Below are 27130 nucleotides of genomic sequence, written 5' to 3'. Positions count from 1 at the left end.
GCACGTACAGGGTGTTTTCATTGCACGCCAACCTTTTCTTTATAATGACTGAGCAATAAAAAAGAAACTCTCTAAGTTGCCTAATACCTGAGATACGGATTTCTGCTTCATATTTTCTTATATTTAATATATTTTATGAGTTGTAGTAAAAGTTTTATTTTTTCTAAGAATTAGTCTACTATGCTTGTATAGAAAATTTTAAATAATATTACCATGGCTTTTTGTTGAATTATTTAAATTCCATATTTTCCCAGTGCCACTACTATATCCAGGGAGCAAGTGGGCTACCTCAAAAATTATATTTAAATCAATGCTGTTTTGCGATGATTTATGGTAATATTGGTGAACCAAACTAGTTTCCTTTTTCCTCAGAGCAACATTTATAAACATCTGTCCAAATAAATGTTTCTGTCGAAAGAGACTCAGTTGGCACAAACAACATTTATTTTGCCAGTTCAAACAGAGGAGAAGGAATTATTGTAGCAAGGGGAAAAGAGTCATGGCATTCTTTTATCCTTCTCATGTTCTGATTACTGGCAAATGCATATTATAAAAATTATTATTCTTATGGCATTTGTTAGAATATTACAAGTATGGACCTGAATGTATAATTTTCTTCTTGCCCCATATGAAGGTAAGGAGATTGAAAATCAGAACCTGCTGGTAATTTTGGCCAAATCATGTATAAAAACTAGAACCCCGATATTCTGACACTCACACCAGTGCTCTCTTAAGTTGCTGCCTCTCCAGGGGTCTCTTGTACTTTTTCTTGAGCTCGAACAGTAGACATGTAAGGCTGTATGAGAATCTGAGCACCATTTTGTAAATGCTGCTTCTATTTGTAAAACAACCCAGGAGTGGCCTGAGGTAAAGAATGTTCTTTAATAAAATGCCTGATTTCTTCCTGGAATATACTAGAGGCTGGGAAAAATGTGGTCATGCATGTTTCAGAGTGGCTCATTTTCAAGAGACAGACTTACTAGTCAACAATTAGACCTGCCCTCAACCTGATCATGCTTTTGGACGCAGTGAGTATGTGTGCCACGGTGAAATAAAAAAAGACACCATGTCTTTCTCATATCTGAGCTTTTGCACATCTGAAATGATGCTCTTGTTTTATTCCATGGCTTTCTTTGGACTAAAATGTATCCATTAACATTTGTGTGCTTTTCTTTTCCATCCATCCTTCTCCATCTCATGAAAAGCACATCTGGGTAAGTTGAATGACAATGGCTGCTGAACATGTTTATTTTCAGCACCATCCTTTTTGTCTTTTATCTTTAGTATTTCTCTTTTCAGTTTTAACACAAGCTGCACTGCCTCTGACCTAAAATGAAAACTGCAAAGTGTATTCATTTCCACACTGTAAAAGGAATCATTGGTTCAGAGAAATGTTCACACTCAAATTAATTATGTTGGCCTTGTAGGCACTTCTGTTTATTCAGTTCTATTAGACACACGTCAAAAGATATTCCAGACGTCATTTCCTTCCTCCTCAAGTCATGCTTTAGGAGTTAGTGTGGCACTCGGTGAGGCTTAAGTAATAGTTGGAGGCCACATTGTTATTTTGGACTGTGCTGCATGGCTGGGTTGGCCTGTGTGCTCGTTGGTGCTTAGTGGCTCTCCACCCACATTCTCTTCCAGAGACAAACTTCTTTGTTAATTATTAGAACTGCACTTAAATGAAGAGGATAAATGCTGGATCTTCCCCAGTAGGACTTTTACACTTAGATTCCAAAGTAATCCTTGGTTTTGGTTTATTCCTTTGGTTTTGTGTGTGCTTCCCATTATTTCCTGTACTACAGGTTAATTTTCAAAGATTTAAAAATCTAAACATCTCAGATTACAGTACCAAATTTTAAATCCTTCTCTTTGAACTAAAATGAAAACATGGTAATTATCTATTCCTAAGACAAATGGAGCTTCAAAGTAAAACAAAGTATGCATAACGTTTATAAAATATTTACATTGGTTTAAACTTTTACATTGGTAACATGGTGAGCTTTTAAAAACACTTCTGTTTGGGAAAGGTATTGCTTTTCAATTGAAAACCAAATTTTATATATATATATATATATATATATATATATATATATATATATATATATAACATATTTATATTTGTAGTATTGCTTAGTTCATTAGTATGGTTTATATTTGTTATATTTTTCTACTCTAATTTTAAGTTCTAGTTACTACTACTAATTATTTAGTAATGCAGAATTTACTTCAGTTAGGATAATTTATGATATTAAGGAAAGCCTAGTAAGTGTTCTTAAAAATGCAAGGCAAGCCGTGGTTAGGGTACTATTCAACTATGATAGCCAAATTTGTAAGCTCTTTTTAAACATAATGAATATTCTAGATATTAGATTTAAAACATTGTTTTCATGTTATCATGTAATATCAGTGGTCTGTCTTCTCATGGTTTTTAAGTTTCATAAGGAAAATAATCCCAAGAAATAAAACTTCATTTTCCCTCCACTTTTCGAATTAAATATTGAAAAATAATAAATGCATGATGCATTGTCGTTTATGTACTTTAAGAAACTGATGGAATTGTCTTCATTCTAAAATTGAGATTCTTGCCGCCTTGTACGCGCTCCTGGAATTTAACATTTTAGGACTTTAAAATCATTTCCCCAGCAGAATTGCCAAAAGAAAGCTTAGGAGGTTAAAGTGTCAGGAGAAGATAGTACAAACTTAGTGAAGAGAGGAGATTAGAGGTGGAAAGATCATTCCCTGAATTAGGAATGAGAAGGTGAGAATGTAAGCCCCAGCTTTCCCATTTGTTTTGTGTACCCTTGAGTGACTGACATGTTCTCTGTACTTACTGACACTACTATCAACTTCCTGAACCTCACAAGAGGATGAGAAAATATCTATAACCTCAAGAAGGATGAAAACTATAAACTTCAAAATCTGAGTTAAAGAGGGCGAAAATTAGATGAAGCACTAAGGTAATCTAGTCTAAATGGTATCCAAATAACCTGAAAATTACCACTGTTCCTCCAATAAGTCCCCAATTTACTATCAGGAGGTGACTAGGGAGAACAGACCACAGAATCTTTCAAAAATGAAATTGTTTAATGGAAAGTAATACAAATCCCTTTAGTTTTCAGTAACAGCATGAGTAATTGTATTGCTTCATCACATTTGTGTGTGCATGTGTGTGTGTGTGTTTATACCTTTTTAATGGCTTTGAAACTGATTAAATTCAAAATAAAGTGAGGAAAGAAATTATGTAAATCCCAACTCAAATTCACAAATAAATTACATTTTGTTTCTGAGACTGTGCCCTCCATTTCAGAGCAGCTTGAAGAAAAAAGGTTTCAGTATGAATAAACTTTGGTTTTAATGTCGTCAAACTATTTCATTTCCAAACAACCTAGCATGTGTTCTTGGAATCCAAATAAAATACTACTTAGAAGTGTAATGGATTTTATATGCACTTCATGGGAAAATGTGCCATTATAGGATATACAAACACACATACACTTGCACACACACACAAAATCACAGTATGCTATGCTTTTTAAAATCAAGTCAACCTTGTTAATGTTGAATTCGAAACTCTTAATTTTATGGAGCTAAATATGTATATTTAGGCAATCAATGTTCTGAAGCAGCTGATTGGGATTTGTGACATTTCTGTTTAGAAAAATTATGTTAATTAAGATATACATTTTCAGCTTGCACATGTTAGAAAAAATGTGGGTGGCACCACATTTTGTTCATACTTGCTGACCAGAATTTCAAATAGTTTCTCAAATATGTAATGTTGATTTTCATAGCATTGATCAACAAGTCTATATTTCTGAATGATAGACTTATAGCTCATCGTCTGTTGGGAATTTGAGATCATATCCTACTTACCCTCCTGACTACTGAATTTTAATGGAACAATTAATAACGGTGTGAAATGAAGTATAAGTAAATTTACTGCTATGTTATGTGAGAGAGATTTATTCTCTGGACTATACTGTTAAGAAGTAGATTCAACTGTCAAATTATTTTGACTTATGTTTTATTCTTGGTTCTTATCAAGCCACATATTTATTTCTTCTGGTTATATCAATAACTAATTACTTGTCATGTGCCACAGTAAATTAATAAGCCCTTAAGATATATTTTTCAATCAGAGAATTCCTTTATATTGCAATTATACAAAATCAATTGAACTGACACAAAGTGCAAGCAATCCAGTTTGTCCATCCCAAAGAGATAATCAAGACCAATCTTGGTTCCTCTGGCAGAGATGCAGAACCTGATATTAGGGAGGAAGAAGAAAAGAAAAGGCAAAGCTCCTTTTTTATCTGATAATGTTAAGAATTAAAGGGTGTGATAGTAAGCGGGTAAAGATTATACATATTACCCAGGAGGTCAAATAAATATATGCCACTTCTGAATATAAATGAACCACAAGAAAAGAAAGAAAAGGGAGAGAATACCATTTAATTTAATACTAACAAGGAAGTTGCTTTTAATATAATCAAATTATTGCAATCAATTTATCCTCCTTTTTCAGTTACAAAAAGTTCAAGAGATTAATTAGCTAAAGGATAGAATGGGGGTTAAGAAAGTTAACTCTGTGGCCAAGGTCTTGGGGCTCAAATTCTGGCTCTACCACTGCTGATTCTATGCTCCAAGTGGTTTGTGTTCTTCAGTGTCCTCATCTGCAAATGAGTATCAATATGTATCTTATTGTTGTGAAGCTTAAAGAAATTATCCATACAAAGCTCTTAGGATAGCGTTTCACACAGAATTTGTGGCAATGCGTGTTAGCTGTTGTTATCGGGGATCTAAACCCTAATTTGTCTACATCCAGAACCTTTGCTCTTTCAAACCATGATATCATATCTCAGAAGAATAGAAAGTGGTTTAAATGAAACAAGAAGTCACATTAGAAAAATCTCTATTACAGTACGTACTATATTGAATTGTAGTAAAATCTAAAAAATTACATTTAAATATATTTTTAAATTTTAAATGAGAGGTATAATAAGTGCAATCACTGGAGTATGCACAAGTCATAATATTTGTGTAGAAGAGAAAATTAATTCTGCCTGGGAGAGGCCTTGGAATCTTAACAGGAAGGATAAAGCATGAGCTATGCCTGAAGGACAAGTATGAATTTGCCACGATTATGATGCAAAGAAGGATGTTTCAATCAGAAGAAAAAGGGAGATAAAAGTCACAGAGGGTCAAGTAGAATGTGGTATTGGGGGAATGGCAAGTGTTTCAGTACTGATTGAGCAGAAGAGTCTGGAGAGAGCTGGGGCCAGATTACTAAGGGTCTTTTTCATCATGCTAAGGTATTTGACCGTTACTTTTAGGACAACGGGGAGGTTTTTAAGTAGGCAAGTCTTAACAAAAATTTGCGTTTAGGAAGTTCTCACTGGGAGTTTGAAAAAGCATGGGTGGAGGGGTACCAGAGACAGACTCAGGGAGTCCTTTGCCATGATCCGCGAGTGATGAGGATTTGAACAGAAGCTTTGGTAGTAGTCAATTTGCAAAATATCTTATTTAATGTTAAAGAGTGCATGTTTTTCTCTTTCTGAGCAGCCAGTATAGGTAACTGCTAAACAAAATGCTTATTCCTTTTTAAGATGCGATGCATAGTTTGATGTTAACAAAAACAAAATACTTACAATTCATCCTATGATCAAAGATCCCAGGTGGTTGTCAACATTGAGAGTTTTGTGGATTACAGTATAACAGTCATTCGAAAGATTTTCTTGGCTAGAGCAGATGATGAAAAGCATGATGCAGTGGAAGGACAAGCTCTCATCTCTAGGACTTTAGAGTTGGGGGTGGGATATGAGGCGCACACATGTGGTGCTAATCAACAATCTGTATGAGTGATACTGACACACTAGAAGTTTCCAGACTTTGAAGGATAAAGAGTCTTTATGGAATGGGATTATCACAAAATGAAAGCTAGGGTCATAATTTAGGCAAACAGAAAGATTTTGATAGTTGAAGGGAAAGAACTTACCAGCCCTGGAAAATGGTGTTTGCAATGAGAAATTAGAATGCACAAATTATATGCAAAAGTAGTTTTTCAGTTCTGGTTAGAAGTGAATGAAGATGATTAGAAAGGTAAGTCAAGACTAAACCTATTTTAGTATTCGTAATGCAGGTTGAGGGTTATACTTTAGGCATTTAAGAAGCCGTTGGCAGGTTTTCAGAGGACAATACTATGACAAAAGTAACACCTCACATATATTAGCTGCTTCCTTTGTGTGAGGCACTGTTGTAATCACATTACCATATGTTTTCTCTCGTTTAACTTGCATTGCAACCTCCTGAGGTAGGGACTAGTATTGTCAGCTTTATTTGAGGAAACTGAGGTACAAAGAGGTAAAGTGACTTGTCTGTGGATGCACAGCTAAGAAGAGGAGGCACCAAGAATCAGGCCCAAACCATCAGACTTTAGAGGCTGCTCTCTTACCTGTTTTGCTGTCATGGCAGATTTTCTTCTTATGCCAGTGTATTAAGAGGGTTAGAGGACTAGAGATAGGGGCCAATTAAAGGGGTGAAAAAAAAGGAGTATGGTGGTGACAAAAATAGAAAGTAAAGGAAGATGAAATAGAAAATATGAAGGGGGAAATTGGCAGGCATTAAATGGAAAGTGACTGAAATGGCCATCCCGAGTGACAGAGGAAAGGGTACTGTATAGTATTCAGACAGTCATATCACAAATTGGCAATCCCAAAATAGCATTGGAGGCTAAGTGGTCTGAGAATAAAGTCTATTTTCACTGACAGTGATGAACCATTCATGTTGGGAAGAATATGAGAAAGGAGACTTTACTGGCCCTATGGTCTGTGACTTTTTTGAGTAATTAATGAATTTTATTTTTCAGAGTTTAACACTTTATTGAATTTTTTTGATTTATAAGTTGGTTCCCCTACTGTGAGGGCATGAATACAGGGACTTTTCCTACTCCAGGATGAACCAAATTTGTTAGGTAGTCAGTCATCTCATTTTTATGATCTACAGTGTACCAGGTTTTGTGTTCAGCAAAGAATAAGACCAACTGAATCTCTGAGTCAATAAAATGTTAAAGGTACTCCAGGTAAGAATGTTTGGTATACTAGGGGGCTTATAAAAAGATGTAGTGGATATTGCCTCAGGGGCAAGAAAAGATGGCTTCAGGGAAGTATTTTAGTATGTCTTAAAAATCAAGACAAAGTGACTGGGGAGACAAGGCATGGAGACATGAGGACATTGTTTAGTGTGATAGAAACATGGCTTACAAATGCAAGCATACTGTACCAATTAGGTTAAAACTGCAATAGTTGAGCAGAGACATAAAACCAAAAAAAAAAAAAAAGTAGAAGCCAGACATTTCCATTTGGTTTGAGTCATTTAAGCAAAGTCAAACTTGCTTAAATTAGTGTGGATTAGGAGTAAGAAACTACAAGCCTGGCAACTGCCTTTGATTCATGTACAGTTTTTAGACACTCTCGATTTTTATTCAGAAATCCTTGGATCTAGTTATTACTAGGGTGCCCAACCTTGTTCCTGTCTCAGACCAGGCATAGCATGCACAGGCTTCCCTGTGCACAGTTATATCTGAGTATGCAAATGACTCATGCACCTGGTGGGCCTTCCTAAGGTGTCACTTTCCAGTCACAGTAACTCATTGACACCTATTTCAAGAGAGTCTAATGGCATTCTTTATTAGAGATGAGAATGTGTTTCTTGAAAATAGTCAACGATTCAAAAATTTTTCTTACTCAAAATGACGTTCCTTTACAATTAGCACTTTTCTTTTTTGGGTTTTCACACAGGTGATGACAACCCTATGTCAGATAGAATTTCTAAAAGGAAGTGCTACTGGTATTCTCTAAAATCTAGTCTAAATCTTAAAACAAAAATGCATGTCCATAACTATAGTGATATATAAGTGATCCTTTGGGAAAGGATGATTAAATATTAGATCGTCTGGAGAAAAAAAAGAAAGAAAAACAAAAATATTTCTTCAGGTCTAGATAGAAAAACAGCAATTTCCAGACTCACACTTATACTAGGGAAAGTTGATCCTAGCCTTGCTCTGGAAGAACTGTCTTCTGACCTTTGAAAAGGTTGAATCTCAGGTACAGAATAAATACATACCTTTTCACACATAGAGAGGTTGAACAGAGAACACCAGCATATTCAAAATGCCTATTTGTGGCAAATCAGGTTTTTTATTTTATATTTCCTAAACAATTCAGATCACTGTTTCTCTGTCAAAATATCTGGTGGGAAGAAGCATGCCCCCATACAATTAATGCTACCTTTAATAATCTGTTAGGAAATCTTCATGTGTTAAACTCAGTGATTTCCAATTATTATAGTGTTGCCCATATTATTTTATTTTTTTAACATTGCTTCTTTCTCATGGAATACACCCAGATATATGTCTCTTATAAATATGTCTCTTATTAATATGGTGAGAGTTGTTTTTTTTTTAATTGAGAAGAATTAAATGTAATATTGCTCTGAGAATTTCAATGCATTTCTTACACAGTTGATACTGCCCTCAGATAAAGGGAAAGCACATCTGGAGTCAAAGTCATGTGACATGCAGCCCTGCTGCAAAACCCAGCCATCTACCCCTAACCCGGCAGTTCCTCCCCAGTTTCAAGTGTGTCAGTTCAAAGGCTGGGGATTCAGCCCTGCCAGCTGGGGACCAAAGAATAGCATCCACTGGACTAGAATTATTTTTCTTATTATCTTAGCATACTCTTACTAAAGTTATTATGTTACAAGAGTTTGTGATTAAACAAAGCAAAAACAAAGAAAACTTTTTCAAGAACAAGATCATGCAAAGATTTCACAAACAACTGTGCAGTTAAATTTCTATTCAGATGAAGAATAGAACTATCTGAGCACATTGGATTGCCTCTTAACCAGACTCCTGTCAGGGATTCCAGCCCAGATCAGATTCTTGGCATCAGCTGGAATGGGTGTTATTCTGACAAACTGGCTCAAGAGGAAGCAAAATTGAAGTTTTTTTTACTCTTTGAAACATAAACGTTTGAATGGCATTGTAAGCCAAAATATAAAAGGATATTTGGACTATATATATATATATATATATATATATATATATATATATATATGCATGCCCCCATACAATTATGGGGTCATATATATATATAGAGAGAGAGAGACTCAATTTACTGAAAAAAAGAAGTACCTAAATGTGAACCCTGGCAAACATGTTCAACATTCACAGATATTTATTGAGCACCTTGTCAGTGCCTGACTTTGCTCTAGATTCTTCTAATTATCTCTAAACAGAATATGTGAAAACATCAGTCCTCCTTGAGCTTATATTTGAGTGGGATATAATAGACGGAGGTGTAAATGATACTCTGCGTTAGAAGATAAGTACTGTGGAGAAAAATAAATCAAGGAACAGGGATAAAGAATGTCTAGTGAGGGTTGAAGGAGGTAGGGAAGAAGACATTCAGAGAAGGTGACATTTGAGTAAAGATTAAAAGTAGGAGAGGGAGTGAGCCATGTGGAGATGGAGGCATATGCATTCCATACAGAGACAATAGCGAGTACAAAGGTCTTGAGGCAGAAAGAAGCCTGAGCTATTTCCAGGATCAGTGAGGAGGCCAGTGTTGCTGTGTGAGGTAGCAACTGAATCAGAGAGGGTAGAGGCGGATCCTAACTGCTGCTTTGGCTTTTATTCTGAGTGAGACAAGGAGTGATTGAAGGTTATGAGCAGAAAAGTTACATTATCTGACTTCAGTTTTAACAAGTTCACTCTCGCTTGTGTGGTAGAATATTTTTAGAGAACTAGTGAGAAGTCTCACAATTAAAATGTTCTAACTTTTAAAAATGTCTTTTGTACAGCTCATATAATTCACTTGTTAAATGTTATGTACTTCCTAGGTGTTGAGTGCATATTTACTTGCCTTTTTACTAAATGTGGCCAAAAAAAACCCCAGCTGTAAATGTATATTTGTTTCTTCTCCTTTAATGCCACTCAGCTGTTACATAACTGGAAGTGTTTCTTCCCTATTGGGTATAACATTACAACTCTTAATAATAATCCTCAGCTCTGTGGAGGCCTAATCTCAATTGTCTTGCACATAGTCCAGGCTCAACCTTACTGCATATCCTGCTTAGAACGCCTTCCCACACGCCCTTCAAAGCCAGCTCAGTTACCAAATGCCTTCACCAATCGTTTCCATTGCTGTTAACCCATTTTCAAAATCCTCACGCCCAGAATGTGCATCACTGAGTTTTAGCATCTATTTGTGTATTGTATTGTGTTTTTGGACAGTTCGTGTGTTTGCTTTTTCTATCTAACTAGGGACCTTGTGAAAAACTGAGCCCATGTCTTCCACGTTGAGCACAGATCTAAGGTCACAACAGATGCTCAATGAGTACCTGATGGTTGGTTGTTTGACCCTTCAACCCATTTCTGTCAATACCAGTAACAGTGAGAGTAGCCTATTCAAGTCAGGTTTTCATTGAAGGAATGTCATTGGGAAGTGCAAGGGAATGGGAAGCCAGGTGAGGAAGCCCCTCTAATTTTCACTTCGTATTCAGGGGTGCTGAGATCACTTTTCCCTGTCCTCGGTGCTGAAAAAGTTACTTGCAGAATTCACCTATGCTTTCCTTGCTATTCAGATAAAACAGCAGTTGATTTATGTGTCTCTTCAGCAGCTATAACTTCAGTTTTTGTTTTGCCTCTTTGTTTCTTTGTCACACTGAACTTTTGTTGGTAGCATCCACTGCAAATATGGAAAGTTCTCGCTGAAAAGCATTTTTGGTTATGTACAGTTGATCATTGAACACCATAGGCTTGAACTGCTGGGGCCTACTTACCGGCACATTTTCTTCGATAAATACACTAAAGCATTGCAATGTATTTTCTCTTCTTTATTATTTTCTTAATAATAGTTTTTCTCTATATTTATTGTAAAAATACAGTATGAAACATGTATAACATACAAAATATGTGTTAATTGACTGTTTATGTTGTCAGTAAGGCTTCCAGTCAAGGCTATTAGTAAAGTTTGGGGGGAGTCAAGAGCTAAATGCAGGTTTTTGACTATGCAGGGAGTTGGCGCTCCTAGCTGCCATGTTGTTCAAAGGTCAACTGTATCTTAACAAATTATAAAAATCAGTTGATTGATTGATAGTAGGATATAATCAAATGTTTCATTTTGGAGTTCATATATGATATTATTGATAGATTCCCTAGCATGAAAGACACACATTCAAAAGAGTGAATATACACCTCATTTTTATCATTTGTGTGTAAGATCAAAGTATACTAAGAAACAGAATACATTTTCCAATATAGCCCTGGTCAGGTATATATCAATTTGAGTTTCAGTAAAAACACATATTTGATATTTTAACAATAAATGACTCAAATTGGCTTTGTAAATGGATGTCAGTTATAAGGCTCAGTTGTAGGGACAATGAATAATAATGCATTTTTCAAGGCTTTTTACATTTTGCTACCAGAAACAACCATTTGTTTTCATTGAAATGTTTCACTTTCATTAAAAACAGGAGTGATTATCAATGAAAATGAATGTACTATTGAATTTCACACCTTACATTGCTTCCTAGTAATAGAAGTTAATTTCTCTCTGAGTTTTCTTTAAATGAGAGGCAATTTCATAGTCTAGATTAAAAAAAAAAAAAACTCCTAATGTAGCTACCGTGACCTGGAGAGCATACTAAAATGAGGCACATCTCTTAAATGGGGATAAAATAACCAAATTTATCCACTGCCTCTATATTCAGACATTTTCTCTATCATTGAAATAGTAAGGGAAAGTAAGTAGGTTGAAAGAAGCCTCATTTAGATTCCATAATGTATGCTTGAAAATGCACATGTGCACCATTTTCTTGTTAAAGAGCTAAGATATTTGCTGATAGTATAATTCAGCTTCTTAGTCCATTAACATTTAATGTTTCAATTTTGTGAATAAATGTTGGGAGAAATTATTTTTAGATGTCAATGTTTTACTCATAAAATCAATGGCTGATTTCCATGTATTTCTAAGAGGAAGAAAGAATTCTGTTATTCTATATTAACTCAGAAAAAGCTTGTGAAGGATTATTGGTTTTTTAAAAATATTGGCATTTAAATTAATCACTACCATCTTTTTCCATGTTACCTGACTAATGATCTTTGCTGTGTACTTCAGGCATGAACTTCTAGAAGAAGCTCGGAGGAAGGGATTACCTTTTGCTCAGTGGGATGGGCCCACTGTCGTTGCATGGCTGGAGGTAAGAGAATTAAACCAGAAAGCTCTTAAATTAATGACTTCAATTTGATAGTTTTTCTAGAAACAGGTGAAGATGGGTTCCTGAAGTCACAGCTTTCCACTAGCCTGGAGTAGCTTATAGAGGGAATATTTGCTTTATCCAGGGGGCTGTGAGCATTGTTGTGATGCATTCTTGTGATTGTGGCCAAAGGAAGCACCCAGTAGGATAAAAGGAAGTTTCTCTAAATTTCACTGTCTTCATCTTTAGAAGAAGGGAAGGCAGGTATTGAGCCACATTTCTCATGTTGCAAGAAAACATCTGCCCTCGTCTGTCAGTCTAGAGTTCTTTCTCATCAGCAGGTTACAAACAAGAACCATCTCTATATTCAACATGTTATCCGTGATATCACTGTCACCTATTTGCGCAGAGAGCCATTTCTTTGCCTGTAAAATGATTCCTGAACCTAATTCTCTAGCGCCCAGAGTCCAGCTAGGTTTAGACACTTGGAATTAAGCAAGAGAATACTTATCCCCTTGTTCTCTTCTGGGTCTAAATTGAATGTAATTCAGCATTTTCTATGTAACACGGGGGCCAGGAAAAATAAAAACAGTACCTGAGCACAGTGGAGGCCAGTAGAAGCAGACTGCAACAGTGAAAAAAACACATTTGACCACAAAGGACCAGTTCATACCACTTAGTAGTAGTGTTCACTTGCCTGTTCCATTCAGTCCTCTAATGTGGGCTGCCGGCAGCTACCAGGATATGCCAATGTCGGGGCAAAGAAGAAAATATGCTTTCCTTGCCTGGCAGAGGCAGTTCGAACCCATTGTTTTAACTGGTTGGGGATTATAAAATCACTCACTTTCATATCATATCCAGGGCTAACAAATAATCAATGATGAAAAGTTAAAACCCTTTTTTAGTTTAAAAAACAGCCTTTAATAGATAGATGTAATAATATGCTTTGCCTTTTTTTTCTTGGCCTATGAGGCCTAAAAGAGGCCTATGTCTTGCTTTATTTTATTCTCTCGCAGCAGTCAGGGAATTTTTAGCATATTAATGATCAGAGCTGCTTCTTCCAAACGTGCCTTTAAAATTACTATACTTTAAAAATCAATTATGAGTCAAAATGCTTCAGAAAACACACCTCGAAATTAATAGCAGCTCTTTGTTCAGTGTCACTCCAGTGAAATGAGCTGCAGTGACAGAGAGTTAGCTCCTATTTTGGCAAATGATGAACAAACCCTTAGATTAAAAAAAGAAAAAAAAAAAGATTTACTGACATTAAGGGGCTAGGAAATGACAAGCAGTGAAGTTTTGTGCTAATTAAACCTATCCTGAGCACACAGAAATTGCTCATAATGTGCTTCCTAAAGTGACTCAAATTGTAAAATGGAATAAACAAGATGAATGAGTGGGGTGATCCAGTGAATGAGAGCTCTTAACTCTCACCTCCTTTAGCACCTCCTCATGTGCACAGCCTGCTCAGAATGATGAGCAGAAGGAAGTCTGATGCTTCACACACCATTTATCACACCAAAACCTTTTTGAAAGTCTAATTAGAGTTGGTCCTGATAACAATGTATTGGCAAGCATTTGGATAATATTACTCAGTATGGGAATAAAAATATCTTTAAAAAGAGGGAGTGAAAAATCGTTAGGGTCCAGCGAAGGTATGTTTAGATCTTTAATTATTTTTGAACAAGTTGAGTTGATGAACTAAGACATTAAGTCCCATCTTCCATCAGTGGTACCTAATGGTACTTAATGGTACCTGTCAAGGTAAGGCCAATTCCTTGTGTCTCACCTGCTGGAAGACAGTATGAACTATTCAGTCATGTGCCCTACTTAGATTCCCCTCTCTCCTGTCTTTTACCTCAGTCACAGCCCAGGCCACAATGACTCAAAGTTGGCTTTTGGTTTGTTTGTTTGTCTCCCCTATAAAAACAAGTAGCCTTCTAATATGACAGAATTTTTTAAATAGAAGGATGTCTAGGTTAGTCCCCTATTACCATGTAACAAATTACACCAAAACTCAGCATTTATTTTCCTCATAGCTTCTGTGGGTCAGGAGTCTGACTTAGCTTGGGGCTTTGATCAAAGTCTTTCACAAGGCTGCATCCAAGGTGTCAGCCAGGGTGGCAGGTATCTCAAGGCTCAACGTGGGGAGAATCCACTTCCAAGCTGACTCCTGTTTTCACAGTCATGACTGGGTTCCTTGCCAGTGGTTGGCTAGAAACATCTGTTCCTTGCCGTGTGGGCATCTTCACAGGGCTGTGCACAACATGGCAGCTGGATTCCCCAAGCTAGAGCTCTGAGAGGAGGGAAGTAGAGAGGACTAGCAGGAGTGAAGCCAGAGTCCCTTTGTAACCTAGTCTGGAAAGTGGCATCCTGTCATTTTCATAATCCATTAGATATAAGTCACTGATTTCAGCCCAAACTGAAGAGCAAAGAATTACACAAAGGCAGAAATGTCAGGAGGGGCCCCCGGGTGGCTTAGTTGGTTAAGCGTCTGACTCTTGATTTCGGCTCAGGTCATGATCTCACGGTTCATGGGATCGAGTCCCGTGTGGGGCTCTGCGCTGACAGTGCAGAGCCTGCTTGGGATTCTCTCTCTACCTCTCTCTCTGTCTCTCCCCCCACTGGTGTGCTCTCATTCTCTCTCTCTCTCCCTCTCTCTCTCTCTCTCAAAATAAAAATAAACATTTTTTTAAAAATCTTAAAAAGAAAAAACAATATCAGGAAGAGGAAATCCCAAAGATCCTCTTAGAAGCTGCCTACCAAAATGCCCTGGAAATAATAAAGCTGAATTTCTTTGTTTTACAAATGAGGAAAGTAAAACTGAGGCTTAGAGAAGTTACAGGACTCACCAGTGACACTGAAGGAATTAGAGCCCAGCCTTCTAGTCCAGAGCTCTTGGCATTGACTTTTGCTGGTTTATACCTTTTCTTCTTTCTCTTACTGTCACTCTTCTTACTCATGTTCTCTCCCTTTTGCTCAGTCTATTCATGTCAACAAATAGTCCAAAAAAAATCAATATTTTGGACACTTAAAGACCAAGATTTAAACTGCTTACTCGCATGTGCCTTGCTTCTTACTCCTATCTAGTGATGGTGGGGAGGGAGAATGGAGAGAATATTCCATTTTTAAGTGTGTGTAATTCAAATGCTGCAACACAATCCATGTGAGTTGGCATTCACCCAGTGCTTAAGGTGTGTGCAGACACTGTGCTGTGCTCCTTGCACTACTGATTCGATTGTCTTTCAAGAGCATCTTAACAAAGTTGAAAAATTGGAATCCCTAATTTCTAATGCATTATTCATTTAGTTACTCTCTTTGCCTAAAGTTTTCCAGATGTTTATAGCTTTAGCCTCTTCCTTTAGCATATCATTTTGTTCTCCAAAACTTTGTTCGTGCAGGACATCAAATTAAGTTCACACAACTATCACATGAGAAAGGGGTCTAGCTACATGCAATACAGGCTTCAGTCTCTTATCAGGGCAGCTGGATTTCTTTGCACTCAGAATTCCGAAGGAGAATTATAAATTGAAACCACACATTAAACAAACGTCGATTGAGTCTTCACCAAATGCGGCTTGTGGCTGTTCTTGCCCTTAAACCCACGGGGGCGGGGGGGGGGGGGGCGTGCAGGGCTGGATTTGGTGATGTGCACCTATTATGTTTAGCCTAATAATATAAATTAGTTGTTAAATTGGACACCCTGGAGACTTGATTTCAAATCTTCCTTTCCATCACTGCCTAGCTGATATTTTTAAAGAAATTGCTTAATGCCTCTGTGGCTCTGTGTCATCTGGGGGAAATAATAATAGCATCTATCTTTTGGGGTGTGGGCAACAAAACAGTTCACACATGTAAGGTACTTAGGAAAATGCCTGGCACATAAGACACTAAACTGTGTAACTATTGGTATAACCTGTGTATGTATTTGTTCCCTATCCAACAGCTCTGGTTGGGAATGCCTGCTTGGTATGTAGCAGCCTGCCGAGCCAACGTGAAAAGTGGTGCCATCATGTCTGCTTTATCAGACACTGAGATCCAGAGAGAAATTGGAATCAGCAATCCCCTGCATCGCTTAAAGCTGCGATTAGCAATCCAGGAGATGGTTTCCCTAACGAGTCCTTCAGCTCCTCCGACATCCCGAACTGTGAGTCAAGCTGAGCTCCTTCCCTCTCCCAGTGCTGGGCAAGTAGCAGCCTCTCTAAGTCCACAGAGCGAGACTGTGGCAGCACACATTTCAATGTCAGCATGAATTATTCTGAAGAGATTTCACTTGCTCTTCATTAACCTTGCTGCTACTTTTAATAGGTTTTCAAGTGAGGAGCTGTGATTCCTATCAGACTTGAAGGCTGAAACCAAGATAGGCTTTTGAGCTAGTCTCTAACGGAAGTCTAGGTTTTTCTCCCAGCCAAGAAGACCCCAATTTTACTCTTTTTTAGGATGTTCCCCTTTTTAAAAAAAGGCAACATCCAGTATCTCAGGAGATGAGTTGTTGGCGTTAGTGCTTTTGGAAGATACAGTGCTTAGCTTAAGCAGTTTCCACAATTATGAAAGTATGCACATATTTGATATTTTATAGGTACCAAGTGGAATACCTTCCTTCAAATTCTATTTGTTTCTCATTTATAAATCCCTATTCTTCTGTAATTTTGTTCCTATCCTAATGTTAGGAAAGAACAAAATGTCTAAAAAATGCATGCCAAATGACAGATCCATATAGTAAGAACAACTCACATAATATTCATTCTTTCTTTAGTCCATTTCTGAATTATGTCTTTTGCTGGTAAAGGATATGATTTCTGACGTTAACTGAATTTCTCTGATCTCAGAGAAATTGGGAAATTTATTATTCTTAATGCAGAACAATAAAATATGGAAGAATGAGGGAAATTTGAGTAGCAGGTAAGAGATAGAAAAGTGGTATTACTTTACTGCAACTTTCAGGAACAAAACTAACTTGAGTTTACTTTTTCCGTGTGGTCTTAAACAGCTTTGAAGAACTAGCTTCATGTTTATTGTATCTATCTTTACATTCCTTCCCAGTATTCCAGATTCTAATGCCAGAAATACCAGGTCAACTTTAAAAAGGTTTTATCTTTCTTGTATAATTCCCTTTTAACTTCTTTCTAAATAAGATGTAGAAAAAAATCTATAATTTAACGAACTCTTATGTATAACATTAAATGTAAATAATGTTGTATACTATAGCTAAAATACTACTCAAGCTAAAAAATAACACAGGATATGTTTAAAATAAAAGCTGAGTAGGCCATTAAAATAGGTATTGTAAGCTGAATTCAGATCTGATAGAGTTTCCTGCATGATTTCCAACTGACAGAGAAGCATCACAACTGGCTTATATCAGCACTCTTTTCCTAAGAGCAAATGCATGCATAATTGCTAAAAATGCAACATTAAGAACATTTGAAGTCCCAATTTCAAGATGAAAAGTAGCATATGCTTTATATTTTTATTTAGCATCCTAATCCATTTATTTCTTACTGGAAAATAGAATAATTGAGCACTGTTTTTCTAAAAATGTCTAAGTGAACTTAAGAAATTTAAATCACAGACTATTAAAAGTAAAAGCATATTCAGTTGTTTAAAGGACAGTCAAATGTGAAGAGAATTTATGAGACTCTTCACGATCTAGCCTCAACTTCACCTCCTCAGGTCAGGACCCCAACGACACAGAACTAATTTCACTTTGCTAAACTTTTATGCTCTTGGGTAATTATGAGCTTTTGTAGTTGCTCTGTGCTGTGACTGAAACATTTTCCCCACTCCAGGATCACTGTCCTTCCCCAACTCATCCTTCATTGAATGAATCTTGAATGTTTTTTCTTGAGAAATCTTTCACCAGGCGCCAAAATCTGGTTTGCTTCCCGTCCCGAATTACCACTCTGTATGCTTACAAAAGCCATTTTATAATTTTCTCTTGTTAATTTATCCTGTTCTAAGCCAACCAAAGATATTATCAGTTTTCCATAGTCCCCAAGTCTTAATTCAGTGCCTGGCAAATTGTAGAGAGTGGTCAGTAAAATTCATCCTAAAAGTGGTGATTGTATAAGTAAGTCACTCTACCAACTATTACAGAGGATATAAAATATCCTGACTTCAGAAAGGATAACTATGGTAAAGAAGGTGAGCCTTGTTCACCACTAGATTAAGTAGGAGATGATATAGTTTAATTCCTCAGTGTTAGGTAGAAGCAAAGAGTTGTGGAATTCCAAAGAAGGGGAAACCATTTCTGGCCTAATAAGGCTTCAAAGAGGATTTAACATTTCAAAGACAGGTAATATAGTATTAATTATTAAAAATTATTTTTTTTCAATATTCACTTTTGGACAGATTAACTTTCAGTTCAGTCTATTTTCTTCATCTGTTTATGAAAATGAATTATTTCATATCATATTTTATATTTTTCTTTTTAAAACTTCATAATATAGCATGAGCATTTTCCTCACTTTATTAAATATGCAATTGTAATATCATGTTTAATTGCTGAATAACTGCTTCATGGAAATACCATAATGTATTTAACCAAATCCCTAATGTTGGACATCTTGCCTATTTGACAATTTTCATTGTTATTCACAATACCGTAGTGGATACACATGAAGTTATATTGTTGCATAAACTGATTACTTCCATAGCAATATTTGTATATAGGGTTTTTATATTCTTATTACTTTTCAATCTTAATTGTTAAATTATATTGGGTAGCCTTTTCTTCATCCTTTCATCAGCATTATCATGCTGCTTAAATTTATATTTTTAAAAATGCTACTACAGTTAAAATTTTTTCATATGCTTATTGATTTGGTATTTAAATGAATTACCTGTTAGTAATCTCTTCAATTTTTCTAAAGAATTCTAGGACTATACCTCTTTTTATTAATGTGTAAAATTCTTTATTCAGAGAGGATATATATGCCCTTTACCAAATATTAATACAAATTACATAAAAGATAAGTTGTATCTATTTGTCTTAAAAATGATCTACTGAGTAGGTTTTCTTCCTTTTACTCCACCTACATGGAAGTATTTATTCATTTTCTAATATATTTTGAATACTATTTGCTTTGCAAAACAGGTGATTATAAATTGTTATTAATGAATACACCATATAAAGTGAAGACTAAAGTCATCACATAAAATTATATATTAGGATTCACATTTTAAAAACATAAAAAAGCAGGTTGTCTTTTTTTTTTTTTTTTTTTAAGGAAATGGTATTATGTCTCCCAGAACACTGTGACTAGTTCAGGTCATACAGGTGTTTCTGTGTGTTTAGGTTTGGGTTTGAGTTCCTCAGTCAGGTGTATCTTGCTTATTTCCTCAAATTCTCAAGAGAAAAAGACAAATTACTTCACTTGGGTTTTTTTTTTAATTTTCTACCCAAAAAGAAATTCTAATTCTGCCTCCTTTCTTGTCTACATGAAATGGGCTGAACCACCAAAAGGAAAATCTAATGTTCACATTTATTATTTTCTTGGGCCAACCGTAATCTTCCAGCTTTCTGTTTCTTCTTCTGAGCTGCTGTTACAATGGAAGGTCTCTTACCTCATAGAATAGGGATGGAGATATCAGTCCAATGAAATATTTGGTTATAGGGGGATGTCATAAAGAATAAGTACATGCTTTAAATATTTTATCTTTGATAAAAATATGTAAATATTCAGGCATTTGCAAATTTAGATGAAACACTTAGGACTTTTCTTTGAGTACAATTCCAGTGCCTGGAGTTCGGCATTATCTTTCTTTTATAACTTCATCTATAAAACATCTTCAATTTTTCTAGTTTGAGTGTCTTTTTAATGTGATAACTTTAAGATACTTAAAAAGCTCTGTTGGAGTGCAAGATTCTCCTGAACATTTACAGTTTTTTCCCCCAGACTGATTAAGTTGTATCTCATTGATAGCAATGTGTTAAGGTTTGCCTATACTGGTCTTTCCAAATAATTCAACTTAGTGTTCATACATGAGCCAAATTCATTTTTGTTTTATGTAGTATATATTTCAATTGCCTAATTAAAAAATAGTGCAGTAGAAATAAATAGGTTTGGGAACATAGAATTCAGCAAATTTGAGTAGGAATGTAAGGCATAAAATAGGAATCAGTCGGTATAATGTACAGGAGAAACAGCATTTATTAAATGAAAGACTTACTTGAGTGGAGATTGCTTAACAAAATCCTAATGAAACTGTAGTAAATTTCTAAAGAAATTGTGGTAATATCCGACATCATTGGATGTCTAAGTGTCACATGCTGTTTACATGTAATAACTCATATAAGCCCAACCCTATGAGATAAGTACTTTTATCACATCTGTTTTATAGATGGGAAGAACTGATATACAGAGAGGTAAAGTGACTTGTCTAAGGTCACACTGCTGTGTGGTTTACCCGAGTTTATGCTGCTAATAATAAGTACACACTCCTTCCTGCACTCTGTTTTCTTCTCTTTTACAGCATTCTTCCAGCCTGCTTTGGTTCCTCCTTTCTTTATTAGTAACCTCATAATAAAGTGAGGGATCATTGTACCAATACTAGTCTTATTATAATGAGAAGTATTTATCTTCTCATACTGAGAAACATAAATTCAGATAAGGGAGACATGTGAATCTAGGCCATTTTGGTTGTAAAAAGTAAATTTCAAGCTTATTTACTTTGTAACTCAATTATAAAGTAGAAAAATACTGCAAAATGACCTAGGAAGTAACAGAAGTTACTACCAGGCAGGTAAGGTTTAGGATCATTCTGAGGTCTGACTGCTTTACTTATTTTATATTTCTGACGGCAAGAGAATTAATTATTTTCCCACAATTAATTTTCATGATTTATCCTTTAAACTCATTTTAATATTTATTTTCATGTCGTAAATCTCTCCTGAATGATTTAATTAGGTAAGTGCTTTAATACCGAACATCCTTTAGGAATTTTCCTCCCAATTCTCATTTGATAATACTATATCCATATTCTACTCTAGTTGGACAAAGGTGAGGCAATCGAGGCATGTCAAACACAAAACTGAGGGAGGCACGCACTGTCGGGTATTGACCTTGCATTTGCACTGCCAGGAAAGTGAGAGCATCCTTGAATGGAGTTCCCTTGGCATCCCATCCGCCTCATCCTAGTCTCAGGCCTGTATCAGAATTTGCAATATCATAGCTTAAACTTTTCAATATTTTTTTTCTAGGATGAAGTATATTTTTAGCCCACTTACCAGATGTTGAATCTAAAATTTAGAGAGGTTAGGGAAAGTCCTAGGGTAGTTATTAAAAAGTGGCATAGTAGACCTCAAGCCTCTTGATTATAATTTAGTAAATTTTCAGATAGTTGAAATTTTAGAAATCACCTTTTAGATGCAGACTATGAACCACACACACACACACACACGCACGCACAAATGACTACAGATTTGCATTCTCCAGCTAAGATATTAGGGGCTACAGCATGGACTGCCAAGGAATGAGTAATTCTCAACGGTTCGCAGAGAACCACACCCAAATTGCATGATCCGTGTCCTTTCTGCTTTTCCAAGCTATTTTTTCTCACTCTTTATCTTTGGCCCCCGACACAGTATCCTCTGTCCTTTGGCTGCTCAAAGTCTCCCACTCCAGCTCTTATCTAAGAGGCACTCTTCACTGAAATGCTTCTGCTCCGAAGCACCACTTTATGACTCACCCAGGTGAAAGCTTCATACCTTTAACTGGTGCTGAAGAGAAAGGAATCTGAATACTTGGCCCTCTGTGCATGGGCTTGCTTGTAAAATCGACTTGTTGAAACCTACACTAATGTCTAAATGTTTGGGTTGTGCAGAAGCTATTTTGTGAGTTCCTTCACCAGATTCTGGAGCAGGCAGTGCGCCTCACAAGTAAAACTTGAAGATCAAAGGATAACGACTAACATACAACTTAGGAAAGGTTGCCAACCATACTTTAGAAGATTGCCCTGCATATATACTTACTTTGCATGTAAAGCTAAAGATAAAACCAATGACTTCCAGCATCTTGCCTATTCCACAATATGATGATAAACTGGTAAATATACACTTTAAGATAAACCGTGAAAGAGATTATACAGGTATGAATTCCAGTATGAGATAATACTGGTCAAGTTTCTTGTAGAAGGAGGAAGCTCTTAATTATTTGGATTCACAGTTAAGATAGAAGCTACAGAAATCATTGTAAAAGGAGACTGGCTTAAGGTGGCTCAGGTGGTGAGTACCTGAGAGGAAATTCATTTAAAATAGCTCATTTTGAACAAACAGCACAGCCACTCAGGCAAAGCACTGTGGTCACTGGGTATAAAGGGCATGTGCCACATGAGCATGACACATGAGTTTTTAGTATAGTACACTCCTCACACACAAAGTTAATAAAAGCTATTTATTCCAAGTGATTTAATGATTCATACACTCATGTGCCTCTTTGTTTATAATGAGCACCATTCCCAAAAGCTAGGAGTAGAGGGGAGGGGCTCTTAGTAACATGGATGACCTCTGTATTCTAAATACAGTTTATAGGTGTGCATAGTTTTATCTTATAGGGGAAAAATGCAGATATACTCTAAATTCCAAAACGGTAGGAAAGTGAGAATTTTTTTTACCATACAAATTTTGCACATATGATGACTATCCTCTGGGATTTTTACTACTTAACTCCCCTTTGTTACTCAACTATATATATATAAATGCTCATTCTATATTACTCATTACTCATATATATAATTCTCTAATGAAATTTCTCTTTTATTGATTTATACTCATCAATTTAGTTTATATGTAATTATTTTTCAAATTATACTGAATTACATAATTTGTAAGAGAAGGAAAATTAACATGTATGCTATATGTGTTGGTAGAAGAGGCCAGAGTGATTTATAGTGGAGGCTCATGTTGGTGCATCAACTTAGCTACTTCAGATTCTAGACCCCTTCCAAAACAAGTAGTAAGCAATGCATAGAATATTAATTCCATTGTAACTATAGGATGGACATATTTGTAGAAGCTTGCTATGTTCATAAGGATTTCCCAGTGAAATAGTGGAATTTAATAGGAAGTGGTTCCCAGGGGCCATTATCATCAACAAAATGTCTGATCTGTATGTTACTGACTGGACTTTAGTTTAGAAATTGTACATCATTCAGTGTCTAGAACAAGTATCATGGGTTATCTTATTTAGAAAGCAAATGAGACTTTATAAAAGAATAGTGCCTGCTGGAGGGAATTTTATATATATACGTATATATATATATATACGTATATATATACATATATATCATGTTCTTCTCTGTAATCGTATAGCACACTGCTGAGAAATTAGGAAGCCTAGCTTTTTTAATTTCTAACAATATTTAGCAAGGTTGAAAAAATACCCTTTATTAAATTAAAAATAGCATTTCACTTCTTTTTTTTCTATAAGAATATAAGAACACAACATACCTACTGAATTGTAAAAGGAAGAAATCATTTGGGAAAAGCTGATATTACTTTCCAGACACGTGATGATAGTGCTTTCAACTTTCTATTGACAACAAATTTTCTTTTTTCAAGGACATTGAAGAATCAAACCTTTGTGAATGAAATATTGGTAATCACACAGCAAAGTACCTGTGCCTTTGTTTTCTGAAGAAAAAACAAATACGTTCCTCCACAGATCAAATGTAATCAGTTCTTCATGATTGAAAAAAAAAAAAAATGGATCCAATAGCTACATACCTTTGCAATGCAAATTGTGATTTAGCCTTTTTCCCGATTAATAATTGCAAGAGTATCATCTTAAATCTATCCCACATGAGCTTCACAGCATGCCTCTTTCTATCTAATCTTTTTTAAGTAGAAGAAAAAGGGAGCTCTGAGCAAACCAGCAATGCTGTCTCTCCTGTGCATGCCATAGAGGCAAGAGCATGTCGTGTTGCTGTTAACTTACAGTCCTGCTGCCTTTCTTCTTTACCACTGCTTCCCTCCTGTGGACCCCGCCGCTTCCCCTGAACCGCCTCACTAGCCTTCAGGCAACGTTTGGGTGACCCATGAAGAAATGGAAAATCTTGCCGCTCCAGCGAAAACGGTTAGTCTTACGCCTTTGTTGAACATGAAGAAATGTTATTTTGCTGCTGTTTGGGTGAAAAACGATCTTGTTTGTGACAGATCAAAGTAATGGGTATGTTGACATAGTGATATGCATGAAAACCAACATTTTCATGAAGGTTTTATTTTACTGCACTTGGATATTAAAAAAAAAAAAGAACTTTAATGTTTATTTTTGAGAGAGAGACAGAGTGTGAGTGGGGGACGGGCAGAGAAAGAAGGAGACAAGGAATCTAAAGCAGGCTCCAGGCTCTGAGCCTGTCAGTCTGTCAGTACAGAACCCGACGACGGCGGGGCTCGAACTCACCGACCGTGAGATCATGACCTGAGCCGAAGTCGGTCACTCAACCAGCTGAGCCACCCAGGCACCCCAAGAATTTAAAAACACTTTTTTATCCATTTTGGGACATTGGGAATTTTTTAGTAACAGATATCACTTAGTATTGGGCATATTCACAGGTAGTACATGTTACCCTACCCAATTGAAAGAGTGTGAGTGAGGGAGCCACAGAGAGACGGGGAAAGAGAAAACCCCAAGCAGGCTCTGCACTGTCAGCACAGAGCCAGACACAGGGCTTAATCTCACAAACCGTGAGCCAAAATCAAGAGTTGGATGCTTACCTGACTGAGCCACCCAGGTGCCCCTGAATACTCATTTTTAATGGAATAATTTAGTTTCTTGTACTTTACCAATACAGAGCTTAAACCAACCCCTCCCCAAAATGTTCTGTTCATTTGATTTTCAAATACAGGCTTGAAAAGTTTTTTTTGTGACTTTGATTAATTGTCAGCTTTTAACACTATAATGTTATATGTAGTCATTTTTCATTTAGAGTAACAAAGTATGTCATATATTTTATTCTTAGCAGCTTCTTTTAATTTAATGTCCTTTTGGTTTTATCCATATTCAAAAAATCAACTATCTACTTTATGAAGGGTAAAAATGCCAATGTTTCCTAATTACATTTCTAGTTCAATTTGTTGTGTTTGGTTTTATTGTTGTTTAATTTTGTTTGTTGTTGACTGTTGCTGAAATCTACTGGATTACCACAAAGCTTTGTTAGAGGGAAAAAGTTACTTTTTGCACATGAATTTACTTTATATAAGATTTCTTTATTTTAAATGTATGTGTGTATATGTGTATGTATATATGCATATATGTGTATTGTATATTTGTATACATATAATCAGAAATTTTTATTATAGCTCATTACATTTGGAAAGCTACACACTTTTAAGAATGAAAAGTTTTGGAATGACCAGATCAAATGTATCATGAAAACCCCATATGTCATATGTGTGTATATTTAACTGGAATTAACTAGAAACCATGTAGTTGTCCTTGTAGTTGCCCTTGAACTGCTAACCTGATTGCTGTGGATTTGAATAAGGATCCATGTATTTATCTATTTATGTCATAATTAACATTTTCAATAACAAGTTTGCTTCTGCTAGATAAATTTTACTATCTTCATTTGAGATTAATTTATATTTATCTGCTTTATTAATCATTTTCTGCTGCTAACACAGAAAGAATCTGAGGAAGGAAGCTGGGCCCAGGTAGGAAATTCAAATGCTTTAAATACCATTTAGTACGCTATGAGGATATAAAGTAAGAAACTGTAGTATGTCCTAATATTATAAACCTTCACTTAGCTTAGGATTAGGCTAATAGGTATATTTGAATTTATTATGTGTAATACTATATATGTCTTCTTAAAATCACCATATTTTGCAAAGAAAATGATTATCATTTCATATGTGGCCTCTTTCGGAAAGGGAAATTATCTCTCTCTTTTCCAAAGAATGAACTATAATTTAAATGTCTCTGAAATCGCCCCTGAATATATTTAATCAGGAGTCATTCAAGTTGGATATATAAAAGGGGGGGAGGCATTAAAAAAATACCTTATTAAACATCTGCTTTAAAGTATAACGGAAAGTGTGGGAGGACTGGGGTCGGAGGAACATGTGTCAGCATTGTGACTGCAAGTCAGAACTGACGTCCGTTAATTGAGACGGCGCTATGACGCAAGCATATGGACTTTGAACGAGTCTGTACGTTTGCAAGGGAGCTGAACATTTGTCAGCATTTCCACGTGACGCACAACTGAAAAGAATTAATGCGTGGAATAGCGCATGTGATTCAGATCTCTGGCTGGAAGGAAAATTTTGGCAGTATTGATTGCTAGGACCTGTATTTAAACATTCCGTAAATTAGGGTGGTATTTGGTTTTGATTTTGCTTCGAATTTCATCATTTTCAAGAATACACAAAAGAAAGGGAGCACCTAAGATTTTCAGTAGAAATACATGTTATGATCGCAATTGTGAATTTGTTGTACCATAAAAAACTGAATCAAAGACATAGTAAAATTAATAGATAGTAGTAGTCCTTTTTAAAAATAGGTTTAGAGAGGGTGGTTGACTTTAGTTTTTATTTTGGCTGTTATGAGCAATGTTTGGTTAGATGACTTTGTTCATATTGTTATATTAAAGAATTAGATTACTTGTCTTTATTTTTTTATCATATCCTGCTTCTAAAATACAGAACCTATACTGATTGATTTCTAAAAAGAGACTGATTCTTTCCAATGATCTTTCTGGAATACTGGCTGCATGCTTCACCAGATAACAACATGGTCCACACAAAGCTTCAGCATTCTGTCTCTCTAGCCTTGTTGCTCCTTTCTTTATTTGTTTACCGAGGTTTCTATTTTCACATTGAGATTTGCCATTATACCATAACAATGGTAGTAGTATCCTCGAAGAGAAG

General features: G+C 35.9%; 1 protein-coding gene across 3 annotated transcripts in view; it reads left to right on the top strand.

Moving 5' to 3' along the window:
- Positions 1-27130, top strand: part of PPFIA2 (PTPRF interacting protein alpha 2) — a 481896-nt gene that overhangs the window by 431795 nt on the left and 22971 nt on the right. For all 3 annotated transcript variants that reach the window (XM_042947253.1, XM_042947254.1, XM_042947252.1), the window contains 4 exons: positions 12183-12264; positions 16208-16408; positions 24273-24335; positions 25886-25915. In XM_042947253.1, coding sequence (XP_042803187.1) covers positions 12183-12264; positions 16208-16408; positions 24273-24335; positions 25886-25915 — 376 coding nt within the window. The remainder of the gene's footprint in view (positions 1-12182; positions 12265-16207; positions 16409-24272; positions 24336-25885; positions 25916-27130) is intronic.

This window comes from Panthera leo, chromosome B4 (genome assembly GCF_018350215.1).
Source record: "Panthera leo isolate Ple1 chromosome B4, P.leo_Ple1_pat1.1, whole genome shotgun sequence".
NCBI classification, from domain to species: domain Eukaryota; kingdom Metazoa; phylum Chordata; class Mammalia; order Carnivora; family Felidae; genus Panthera; species Panthera leo.
This window is presented reverse-complemented; position numbering and strand designations above follow the sequence as displayed.